Source organism: Cucurbita pepo, chromosome LG10 (assembly GCF_002806865.2).
Source record: "Cucurbita pepo subsp. pepo cultivar mu-cu-16 chromosome LG10, ASM280686v2, whole genome shotgun sequence".
In the NCBI taxonomy this organism is placed as follows: domain Eukaryota; kingdom Viridiplantae; phylum Streptophyta; class Magnoliopsida; order Cucurbitales; family Cucurbitaceae; genus Cucurbita; species Cucurbita pepo.
The window spans coordinates 3561799-3571916 of record NC_036647.1 but is presented as its reverse complement, the minus strand read 5'-3'; the positions used below and the strand labels follow the sequence as shown (position 1 = coordinate 3571916).

Sequence of the window (10118 nt, the reverse complement as noted above, 5' to 3'; positions counted from 1 at the left end):
GAATTTATTGGGAATATTAAAGGTAGGTATAATATCATTTTATTTTGGTACGGAATCAATGAATTATCATGGAGGGTACACTCCCCTTCGCTCTCCAATTATTTTATTATTATTTTTTTTTTATTGGACTAAATTATAGTAACTACGCAAATTTACTTTAAAAAATTGAAGTTCAGGTAAGAAAAATACTGTATGAATATAGTTTTTAAATTTATGGATAATATATTGATATATTATTTTTTGGTTGAAAAAATAAAAAAAAGTATTTGACTATATTTAAGATTCAATAAAAACACAATTGGTTTGGAAAATAAATGAAAAAAAGGTTTATTAAAGCCAAATGGGCCTAGATTCTTCATGTCACACACGCGGCCCATAAACTCCATCATAAGTTCTTCCTTCTCTTCATTGTGGTTTAACGTTCCCGCCTTCTTCTTCTTCCGTTAAACCCTGAAAAACCCTAATACCTACTACGCTCTTTTCCGGAAAACAGTGGTTTCTCAGTAAAGCCGAAGAAATACGCTCTTCTCCAGAAACAGTGGTCCGAAGAAGAAAAGCGAAAGAATGGATTCCAATACGCTTTTGGACCCAATGGAGATGAAGGTCGGAGAACTCTTGAAGGAATTTCAGCTTGACTACTCCGCTGCTCTTGTTAAGCTCGTTGAGGACACAGTGTCAACTATAAAAAAAGCAATTAAACTCATTCCAGAGGACTTGAAGGTTGTTTTTCTATCCATTCCTGCCAAAACGTCAAACAATGAATGGCCACTGTGTTCTTCGTTTGATGAACTGCTGAATGGCTTGTGTGTTCTGCTTGTCATGTTTAATCCAACTGGAGTCTCGCATTTATTTTCCTTGCATTTGTAGCTTCTGGATTGTATTCGGCGTTCAACGTTCTAAGGCTAAAAACTTTGCAGGTTACTGCGGCCGCAGCTCCGGGTTTTATCAGGGATATTGGCGCAGACAAAGTGGAATTCAAATTTAGGAAGCCAAAATCAATTAAAATCGGTGGTAGTTATGCCTTTCAAGGCATTGCAAAACCTGATGTAAATGTTGATCTTTTAGTTGGCTTGCCAAAGGTATTCCATGACTACTGTCCAGCGTATGGTTGTTTTACCTCTGCAATTCGCTGTTTTTAATTATCCCCTCAGTCCTTAGTTGTTTAACGTACTTAGGTATTTCTAGGTTTTGGTATAGTATTAGTCTGAATCTATCGAAGGAGTGACCTTAAGGTTAGGTATAATTGCCGAGTTGAACATATTGCTAATTTCTTTGTAATTAGATAAAGTGACCTTGTATATTGCCCACACTGTTTTTATAACCATACTGCTAATTCATTGATTTGAGGAGTAACCTTGGGGCTGGTGTATTGCTCACTATTTTTATAACCATCAAATGTTCAAGAGTCTGATAGTATTCCTAGCTTTAGCCAACTGACTTGAGTAAGGTCTGAGGACTTGTGATTATTTTGAAGGAACAAATGTTAGAAATAGTATCTGTAATTATATATTCGACACACTTGCCTGTATATCAGGAAAAATGTTATGTTTCGATGTGGTAGTTTTCTTGGATATTTCTTAGGCCAAATTCTTCTTTATGGCAGGAGTGTTTCCACGAGAAAGACTACCTCAATTACCGGTACCATGCTAAAAGGTTCCTTTACCTCTGCACAATCAAAAAGTATTTGAACTCATCTTCAATGTTTTCAAAGGTTGAATGGTCCACACTTCAGAATGAGGCTCGAAAACCTGTCTTAATTGTCCATCCAGGTTGGATAAGTGGGAATTTAAAGTACTCAGTTTATCTGTGAAAATAAATGTTAGGGATTGCACAATTTGGCCTCGATTACAAACAAAATCTTAACTTTGAAAAACAAAATTTTGATTTATAGCTTTGGAAGAGCTGAAGGAAGCTCCTGGATTCTTTGTCAGAATAATTCCAACAATAGCAGCATCCTTTTTTAGCATTTCAAAATTGAATCTCAAACGAAACAACATCCATGCCTTGAACCAAGGTGAGTCTCATTATAGTTCATTTTTAGTATGTTATGGTCACCGAACTCTGACCATCTTTTAGCTAAGTCGCTGTTTCAACCAACTGTTCTCATTTCTTTTTAATTATTTGTTCAAGGGAGCTTACTTGCAGCTACACCTAAGTATAACACTAGCATTTTGGAAGATATGTACTTCGAGGATACTTCAGAAATGGTTAAGAAGCCTTTTCTTGAATCAAAAAGTTTGTTAGAAACTTTAATTCTACTAAAGGTATGCAAATGAGATTTTCTCATATTGACCTGATATTTTAGATATTTGTTATTTTAACATCTGGTTTATGTCATAGGTTTGGGCTCGGCAGAGAGCTTCAATATATGTGCATGATTGCTTGAACGGATTTTTAATAGCTGTAATATTATCATACCTCATTACTCAAAATAAAATAAATCATTCAATGACGACAATTCAGATGTTCCGTGTTGCCGTGAAATTTATTGGTATGTTTTCCTTTTGGTTCTCTTTATCTTTTCTCTCGTTAGTCAAAATTGCATTCAGCGATGTGCATGATACAAGTAATAAATGTATTTGGCAATAGAGTATGGGACTTCAGGGCCTACAGGCTTTGGTAAATTCTGGTTCAAAATCATATTATGGTTCAATTGCCTCGAAAATATAAAATTGGAATTAGTAGTTCTCCTTAAGTCATATGAAAGTTGTAATATTTCTGCTGTTTAAGAATGGGACATTCAATTATTTGGAACATTTTCTCCTGTTTTTGCAGCCTCTTCGAATTTATGGAATCACGGGCTCTATTTTAAGCTTGGACGTCAGAGCACTATTTCAAAGGAGGTTAAGTACTGTTGATTAATTCTTTTAAAATGTATTTATTTGGCTGAGTATATTTCTTTATGGGCTGGGAACTTTTCCTTTTCTTTAATTGAGTTCCCAAGGTCTTTTGATATTTTGGGTTACTTACCATTACAAACGATCCCAAAATTTTTGTAGTTTATGCTGTGAATTTGTCTTCCTGATTAGCATCTAATAATAATAACCACAGCAGCAGCAGCAGCAACAATAACAATAATAATATTTTGGGTCTATTTGAATGATTATTTATTGAAGTATCCGTGTTTTTATTCTATCAGATAATGAGATAATTATTTACTGTCCTTGCTGATGTATTGATAACAATGAGATTCCTCATGCAATTAGTGGTTTTTTATTTTTTTCCTTGAAAGCTCCATGTTGATGTTAGATTCAATTCACTCGTACTCAAGGGATTCGGAATGGGTTTTGGTTGCAGGAAAAGAAGCAATATAAAGATTTATTTCCTGTGGTCATCTGCAATCCGTCTTCCAACTTTAACATTGCATTTCGACTATCACAGTCAGGTTTCGCTGAGGTACGGTAGTGTCGAAGTTTGGTGTTCAATCAATTATGACAGTGTGTATTAATTTTGAAATATAGCCATCCTGTTTCACTGATATGGTGAAAAATATTAGAGGAAGTTAGGAGAATCCAATCCATAGGAATCTCAGAAAAAAGTCCAGTTTGAGTTCATTAGAAGCAGTGGTATAATTACAGAAGGAATTTAATAGAGAACACCACCACCTCATCCCAATTGCTCTTCTTGGAAAAGATGCTTCACATTTTCTGAATCTGTGTCTGGAAACAAGTTGTTTCATAGTTTTCCCCGTTGAATTATGAAAAATCCAGCTTAAGTTAGAACTTAGAAGGGCTTTCCTGCAATTTAGACTAAAGTTGTACTGGAAGAAAAAATGCACCTGATTTATCCTCTAAATTCTGCATGACAAGCATGAGTTGGACACCATTCTAAAGTCATTTCATTTATATTTACTATTTATTGCTTTCAAAAACAGGAATTTTTTTTTTCCTATATGTGTTCTTTTTCGTACCGCGCTCTCAGCTGATATGCCTCAACTTTCAGCTTCAAGATGAGGCTGCTTTGGCACTTGCATGCTTGGAGAAATGCAGCAACGGTGGATTTGAAGAGGTTTTTATGACCAAAATTGACTTTGCTGTTAAATATGACCATTGCATTAGGTATAGACCAGAAATCTCAACTCTTCTACATTTTTCTTAATCTTTTTCTGCATTCTTGTACGTTGTGGATGGGTTTTGTTATTGATTTTCGTTGCTCCTATTTAATTTTGACCATTTACGTCAAAGTAAGATTCCATTTTTCACTACATAATGTTATGTGTTTATTTTTATAGATTGAATTTGAGGGGACAAGTCGAGTTATATGCATCAGGCTTTTGTATGGATGATGAGTGTTGGAGACTATATGAGCAGAAAGTACATGGGATCTTAAGTCAAGGCCTGACTGATAGAGCAAAATTCATTCGTGTTTCCTGGAGGAACACGGAACCAGGATGCACTATTGAAAATGTATGGGCCATTTATATATATTTAGTGTTTTATGTGTATATATATTATTCGCTAATCAAGTATTCTAATTGTCCTTGTGATGTCAGGGATTATCAGTATTTGATACGCAGCCATTGCTTGTTGGAATTTCAATTAGCTCTGTGGAAAAAGCTTTTCGTGTGGTCGATATTGGTCCTAATGCTGATAACAAAGAAGATGTAAATAAGTGGAGTTAGAACATTTTCCCCCTCTTAAAATACATTTACTCATCAAACTTTTATTCCATGACAGGCCCTAAAGTTCCGGAGATTTTGGGGTGAAAAGGCTGAGCTCAGGAGATTTAAAGATGGCAGAATTGCAGAAAGCACAGGTTATATAATAGTTTTGCTTCTGGTGGATTATCAGAGTTGATTGATAGAATATTTTGGGCTTGCATCTGAGCCCACTTACAAAATGTTAACTTGTTGATTTCTAAATTTCTTAGTTTGGGAAACTGATCAATGGACGAGACATCTCATTTTGAAGAGAATTGTGGAATATATTTTTGTTCGGCACCTTTCACCGATGTCAAAAGACCGCATTATGCATGCTGTGGATCAGATTGATTTCTCCCTGCTCCATGGTTCTGGAGGTATTCTATGACCTGTATCTTTTAAAAAACGAGAACAAACTTTATATTGATATATGAAAAGATAGCTATGGCAATGTATCTGTAGCTCTTGCATCAAATGATTGAGGTTAATCTCTTTCTTCACCGAATGCTATTTATGTATTTAACATTTCCATAATTTATACATTATTTTCCTTCAATCGTAAATTCTTTTCATATCAAGTATAATTATTTCTATCATTTTTTCATAATTTTGTTAAATGCACTTCTTTGTTATGCAACTGTGTTTACAAGATTCTTTCAGCCTCTAGGCCCCACTCCAACTATCGGTATTAAATCAAGCTATACAGCTATTTTAAGTTCAAAGTGGCATATGACTTGTCATTTACCTTTTTTGTTCCATAAATTAATCTTATTTATTTTAGTCCGTACAAAAGGACAATGTTTAACCTTCTGCTGTATGGAAAAAAAATGCTAAGATGATATTTTCTGTAAATAAAAAGTTTCTTATTTATTTCAGATCCAATAACATTTTCTGGAAGTTTGCTTGCGGCTTTTGAAGTTTTATCAAAGCGATTACGTTCCATTGAAGACATTCCTTTGAAGGTGTCTGCCGTACAGCCTTTAGACTCAGGTATTAGACTTCAGAGGACACAATTCCCATGTAGAGTCTTGAAAATTCCTGATCATTATAAATGCAATATCCAGATTTAGATTGCAGGAACTTGGACCATTTACTTCTCTCTTTTATATCAATGTATGCTTGCACGTATATTCTTTCATCACATCTTTAATCACGCCATTATCTTGGCCATTAAGTCGGCAGAATTTCACATCATAATAAGTGGGATTACTTAGGACATGCGAGAACAGAATAAGAGAATTCCCTAATGGTTTTAAGTTAGTTGTGTAGTTATATTTTTTAATAAGAAGGAATTTTATTTTTAGTTATCAACCAGAAGTCCAGGAGTAAAGTTTTCTCTAGACTTGGGGTTCGGAATGTTAGACTGTATGCTTATCCATATTTACAGCTTTCAGGTATACATCTGTTTATCCTCCTGAACCTCACCCACTAGCAGACGAAAAGACAAGTGATCTGCGAATACAGCAAAAGCTTGCTCCATCCTGCATTCAGCCACTGGAAGTTATGATTCAGGCATGAAGTAACCTGAATTCCATGTTTATTTATTTGAATTTTGAAGTAACTTTTGACCAAATTTCCCCCTCATTTTCAGCTGGAAGGCTCTGGGAACTGGCCAACTGATGAGGTAGCAATTGAAAAAACCAAAACAGCCTTCCTTCTTAAAATTGGAGAGAGGTGAGCAAAAAGTTGATTTTGTCATGACAACATTAACCTCAGAAGTCAATCTGATGGTCTCAATATTGCAGTCTGCAGAATATTCGGGGGATGGCGTGTATTGCTTCTGAAGATTCTGTTAATGTACTTGTCTCTGGTTATGCCTTCCACCTAAAAATTTGGCATGAAAAAGGCCTGAGCTTGGTGAATAAGGAATGTAAGGCCTCATGTCTCTGACATACTTTTATGCAGTCATGGGTCTGGTGGTACTGAGGGTTTCCTGATAACCATTTGAATGTTAACATCCCAACCTATCTTTGCAGTTGGAAATGAATTATCAAATCGGATCTCCTCAACAGATAAGCAACTTTTTATTGAAAGTCAGCATTCAAGCATGATTAGTGGATTACAGGCTCGTCACTCAATATATGGACCGGTTGTTAGGTATGTACTGGTTATTGTGTATTTGATAGATTTCTGTAATACACTCCTCACAACTTTGTTTTTGGCATTATAAGGTTGGCAAAAAGATGGATAGCCTCACATTTCTTTTCAGCATGCTTGGTAGAGGAAGCAGTTGAACTGTTGGTAGCATCAATTTTCCTGAAGCCTCTACCCTTTCATGCACCACTTTCTCGAGTCACAGGTTTTTTAAGGTGTGTATATGTCTAATTTATCTTTGCATTGTATCGTTTTTGTTGGGAGCCTTTCTCTTTCTGTAATTCTCGTTGAAGGAAAGTGAAACTGATGAGTTAAATAAAATAACAAAAGGCCAAAATGAAAGTGACTGGCAAAAACAGAACAAAATATCAATTACAAAAAGATGCTCCAGTTATAAGTAAAAAAATTATGGACAATTGCAGAAAAGAACTTAGACGTAGAAATCAAAAGGGAGGCATTCTATTAGAATGAGCCAAGTCGCACACCCTTCCTAAAACCCCACTACGCCCTTAAGAGGCTCTCGTCTCTCTCTAGCCAAATACTTTCACTCAATAACAAGAAAAGTAGCTTGCCAAACAGTCCTTCCTTTATCTTGTGAATGAGAATGTGAGAGCACCACCTGTAGCATCAGAGTGACAGTTCCTACTTTGGGTCAACCGGACTTAGAAGTTATTGAAGAATGAACTCTAGATAACTGTGACGAGTTGACATCTCCACGACATATGGTCTAGATCCTCTTACAGACGTTTACTAAGAACAACGCTCTGCTAGGGCCTCAAAGCCATAGACGAGGACCTCTTGGATGAATTATGTGTACATATGTGTGGGAATATATATTTGAAAATTTTAACCTTCCAAATTGTGAAAGCAAAAGCTGATTTAATTGAAATTTTGAAAAGAAAGAGGCAATCAGACGGGAAGATTTACAAGAAGATGTTGCCGAATACTTGGGTCCAAGAACAACACTTCTTGTCTCCGGTAAAATTGCAACCCTTATAGAAGGGAGCAGCGAGGACCTGCTGTGAGCTGACCTATTGGACAAGACTAAAGCCTCTTGATGCAACAGTTATACGAACTAGAACCCTCAAACAATAAGTAGCGACAAACAGTTTACTCAAATTTCTTGGAAGAAGGATTATAGAGATGAGAGAAAAGTTAACAAAAGGGGCTCTCACCCAACAATTGGTTCTCTGAAAAACATTTAGTTCCCTCCCTAATGGAATGACTTAGCAGATAATTACAAAATCCTTAGAATCATAAGCCCACAAAGAGATTAATTCTAAGGATATCCCAAACTTCCTCATAGGATTACGCACCCTCAAAATAGGGGAAAAAACAAGTATGTTTCTTGATGAAGAAGACTTTTTGTGATTGTCTTCTCGGTCTTATTTTATTTGTTACGAGCTCATTTTTTTAGTTTGTCTCCTTTTTTGTGTGTCTGGTTTTTGTATCTCCTTGTATTCATTTTTTTTCAATGAAAATTTGGTTATTTATGAAAAACAAGAATGCCATAGGATACTGCCCTAATCCCATCCCGTAGAATTTTGCTCATATGTACTCGCTATAATATTATGCTACGAAGTGTCAAAATTTAAAGTGACATTCATAAGTGTACCATGATAATTGAATTTTTATCATTAAATTCTCGATTTTTTTGTTCATTTGACATCCTATATAGCTTGGTTTGTTCGCAGCTCACTTAATCTGTTTCTGTACTGTGACTTCTTTACAGGTTCCTAAGATTACTGTCGGAATATGACTGGACTTTTTCTCCATTGATTATTGACATAAACAATGATTTGGGTGTGAACGAGGAGAAAGAAATAGCTGTAAGTTCTTACGTTAGGAAACAGTTCCTATTATAGTTATGGGTAACCTTTAATTGCTATTTATTCTCACTGAATTTTTATAGGATAAATTTAACATGACACGAAAAGATTTGCAAGAAAATCCGCAAAGTGCAAGTCCTGCCATGTTCTTAGCAACAGCTTATGACAAGGCATCCGAGGCTTGGACCCGGTTCTCACCAAAATCATCGGTATACTATTGCCAACCAAGACCTTAAATATTGAGCTTTATTGCACGTAGTATAACCACATTTCTCCAGCTTTATAATTCTTCTGTTACTGACTTTATGCGCCCATGTTAAAAGGAGTTAAAACGGTTGGTTGCTTATGCTAGAAGCAGCGCAGATTTGTTGAGTAGACTAATATTACAGCATCAGGTCGACTCTTTTCAGTGGGAGGTTAGTGTGTATGCTAAAACCATTATTTGATTGTTTTGTTTGCGTCTTTGGATGCTCTGCTGTTGTGTAGAAACCTAACGATGTAATGTTTCTTTGGTCTACAGTGCCTTTTCCGAACACCATTGAGCAACTACGATGCTGTTATTCTTCTCCATAGAGATAAATTACCGTACCCACAACGCCTTCTCTTCCCATCTGAACTGAACCGAGGTATTCTTCTTAAGTTGTCCTTTTTGTCGATTGCCTGTCGATGCTTTTGATATCTGAAGTTTAATCATAAGCATATGTTGGTAGGAATTCATGTCGCCAAAGGGAATCCTAGCAAGATCTTCTCTCCATTTTTGTTGCCTAAAAACTTGAAAGCAAGTTCTGAGAACATCAAGGACAAGCTTTTGGTAAATTTTGATCCATTAAGGTGTTATATTGCGGATCTGCAGGCAAGTGACTTGATTTGCTTTGAAATTGCATTATTATCGTCGATTTTGTTGCTTACCCTCCTCCATCTCTATGAAAATGTAGAAAGAATTCTCCAACACTTTCAACTTATGGTATGACTCTTTGGGAGGCGATGCAATTGGACTAACTTGGGGGCAACACAGTTCAAAGGTACATAGTTTACTTGTTATTTGAAGGGAGCAAATTATATCATCACATTTACTTATTTGACCGAACCGAATCTTCTTACCTTATCAGAAGCGTGGGCGCGATGAAGCTGTTGAGGAAAAAGAACCAGCTGAAGTGCTAAAATCTGTTGGTGAAACTGGTAAAGGTCTAATGAGGAGTGTCTACCTACTCAAGGCGCCAAGACTCACGACTTAAGCTTAATGCCATGGAATTGTTGTTCTGGGGTTTTTGACTTATTGTTGTTATGGATGGAGGCAACTGTTGCCAGATTACCTACCCTGCTCTTATTATTTATCCGATTATGTTTACCCCATTTTTCGGCTGGAAATTTGTGGGTTAATGTAATTCGGTGGGGTTATGTCTATGGTAGAAGAACTGAAAATTTATTCAAATGTATATTTGATTATTGATGTATTAATATCAAGGAAATTTTGGATGTATGTTTTTAATTTATAGTTGAAGAATTATTTTAGCATAGTGTGCGAAAAGAATTGGGGTTGATCGAGTTTATACGAT

General features: G+C 35.9%; 1 protein-coding gene across 1 annotated transcript; it reads left to right on the top strand.

Moving 5' to 3' along the window:
• Positions 1 to 426: 426 nt before the first annotated feature.
• LOC111804391 (nucleolar protein 6) lies at positions 427 to 10057 on the top strand. Its single transcript, XM_023689177.1, has 26 exons — positions 427 to 720; positions 918 to 1079; positions 1604 to 1769; positions 1892 to 2014; positions 2131 to 2264; positions 2341 to 2491; positions 2776 to 2843; positions 3298 to 3396; positions 3943 to 4058; positions 4232 to 4406; positions 4493 to 4603; positions 4677 to 4755; positions 4870 to 5016; positions 5516 to 5629; positions 6027 to 6151; positions 6231 to 6313; positions 6385 to 6509; positions 6616 to 6736; positions 6811 to 6948; positions 8466 to 8562; positions 8646 to 8771; positions 8886 to 8978; positions 9083 to 9188; positions 9273 to 9415; positions 9498 to 9584; positions 9672 to 10057. Exons 1-26 carry the CDS (start codon positions 565 to 567, stop codon positions 9795 to 9797), a joined length of 3171 nt encoding a protein of 1056 aa, XP_023544945.1. The 5' UTR covers positions 427 to 564; the 3' UTR covers positions 9798 to 10057.
• Positions 10058 to 10118: the final 61 nt, after the last annotated feature.

Excerpts from the sequence above, each read along its gene's own strand:
- LOC111804391 (XM_023689177.1), top strand. The coding sequence starts at position 565 with ATGGATTCCAATACGCTTTTGGACCCAATGGAGATGAAGGTCGGAGAA. Across the intron at positions 2,844-3,297 it reads AGAGCACTATTTCAAAGGAG|GAAAAGAAGCAATATAAAGA; the intron begins GTTAAGTACTGT and ends TTTTGGTTGCAG. Across the intron at positions 5,017-5,515 it reads CCTGCTCCATGGTTCTGGAG|ATCCAATAACATTTTCTGGA; the intron begins GTATTCTATGAC and ends TATTTATTTCAG.